Raw genomic sequence first — 1,588 nt, forward strand, 5'->3', positions numbered from 1 at the left:
GGAGCGATTTTTTCAATTTGTTGAATAAGTGGAGCTTTTCTCGGCTCTCCTCTAAAATACAAACAACAACGACTGGAAATGCTTGATATAAACTCACTTTTATTTACAGTGTTATCTCGACTGTTAACTGTCGATAACTAAAATAATTTCATGTTCATTAAAAACGTTTATTATTTCAGATACATATCCATGTCGTTTCTGTTCAACATCATATGCCTCGTCACTAAATCTGCTGAAACATTTATACCTTCGACACTTTGAGCTATTGAACATAGACAAGCTAATGTCTATGGAGATAGATTGGAAGGGTCTAAATCAATTATCTGAACTAAAAATAAATGAATTAATTAATGTCGGTCTGACTCCAAAAGAAATAACACAGCCATTGGAAAAGACTAGAGTCACACAGAACCAAAACAATCTACCTAAAAGACGTGATAAACATCGAATTAGTACTGGTGAAAAATCTTATAAGTGTGATGTTTGTAGTTATTCATGTAATCGGAATGATAATCTACAGACACACATGAGAATTCATACTGGTGAAAAATCTTATAAGTGTGATGTTTGTGATAAATCATTTAATCATAATTGTAGTCTACAAACACACATGAGAATTCATACAGGTGAAAAATCTTATAAGTGTGATGTTTGTGGTAAATCATTTAATCTGAGTTGTAATCTACAGACACACATGAGAATTCATACTGGTGAAAAATCTTATAAGTGTGATGTTTGTGGTAAATCATTTAATCGGAATGGTGATCTACAGACACACATGAGAATTCATACTGGTGAAAAATCATATAAGTGTGATGTTTGTGGTAAATCGTTTAATCAGAATTGTAATCTACAGAGACACATGAGAATTCATACTGGTGAAAAATCTTATAAGTGTGATGTTTGTGGTAAATCATTTAATCAGAATGGTGATCTACAGAAACACATGAGAATTCATACTGGTGAAAAATCTTATAAGTGTGATGTTTGTGGTAAATTATTTAATCAGAGTCAACATCTACAGACACACATGAGAATTCATACTGGTGAAAAATCTTATAAGTGTGATGTTTGTGGTAAATCATTTAATCAGAATTGTAATCTACAGACACACATGAGAATTCATACTGGTGAAAAATCTTATAAGTGTGATGTTTGTGGTAAATCATTTAATCAGAATGGTGATCTACAGAAACACATGAGAATTCATACTGGTGAAAAATCTTATAAGTGTGATGTTTGTGGTAAATCATTTAATGTGAGTTGTAATCTACAGACACACATGAGAATCCATCGATAGTTTGAAATGAAGTAACATAAATGTGATATAAATGAAATAAATAAATAATTGTATTGTATAGCAAGAGTTTTATACATTCTACAGCTTTTCAAATCTTTAATAAAACAAACTTTCATATTCATCAGTTTACCGTACTACCAAGTGGTGGCGTACATTCATTATGGTTCTGATCATTTCAGGTTTCCCAGTCGTTCACTGAAATGACGTCGAAGAAATAATCGCCATGGTTGACAACTCTCTCAGTGACATCATATCTGTTAAATGACGTCAGTATTATCTCCGTACATT

The 1,588-nt window shown here is 31.7% G+C and overlaps 1 protein-coding gene across 1 annotated transcript; it reads left to right on the top strand.

The window, feature by feature from the left end:
- Positions 1-289: 289 nt before the first annotated feature.
- Positions 290-1,300, top strand: LOC126812445 (zinc finger protein 239-like). Its single transcript, XM_050538834.2, has one exon. It carries the CDS (start codon positions 290-292, stop codon positions 1,298-1,300), a length of 1,011 nt encoding a protein of 336 aa, XP_050394791.2.
- Positions 1,301-1,588: the final 288 nt, after the last annotated feature.

Source organism: Patella vulgata, chromosome 2, assembly GCF_932274485.2.
Source record: "Patella vulgata chromosome 2, xgPatVulg1.2, whole genome shotgun sequence".
Classification (NCBI taxonomy): domain Eukaryota; kingdom Metazoa; phylum Mollusca; class Gastropoda; family Patellidae; genus Patella; species Patella vulgata.

Bases quoted from the DNA above. Each gene is read 5' to 3' on its own strand.
- LOC126812445 (XM_050538834.2), top strand. From the start codon at position 290: ATGGAGATAGATTGGAAGGGTCTAAATCAATTATCTGAACTAAAAATA.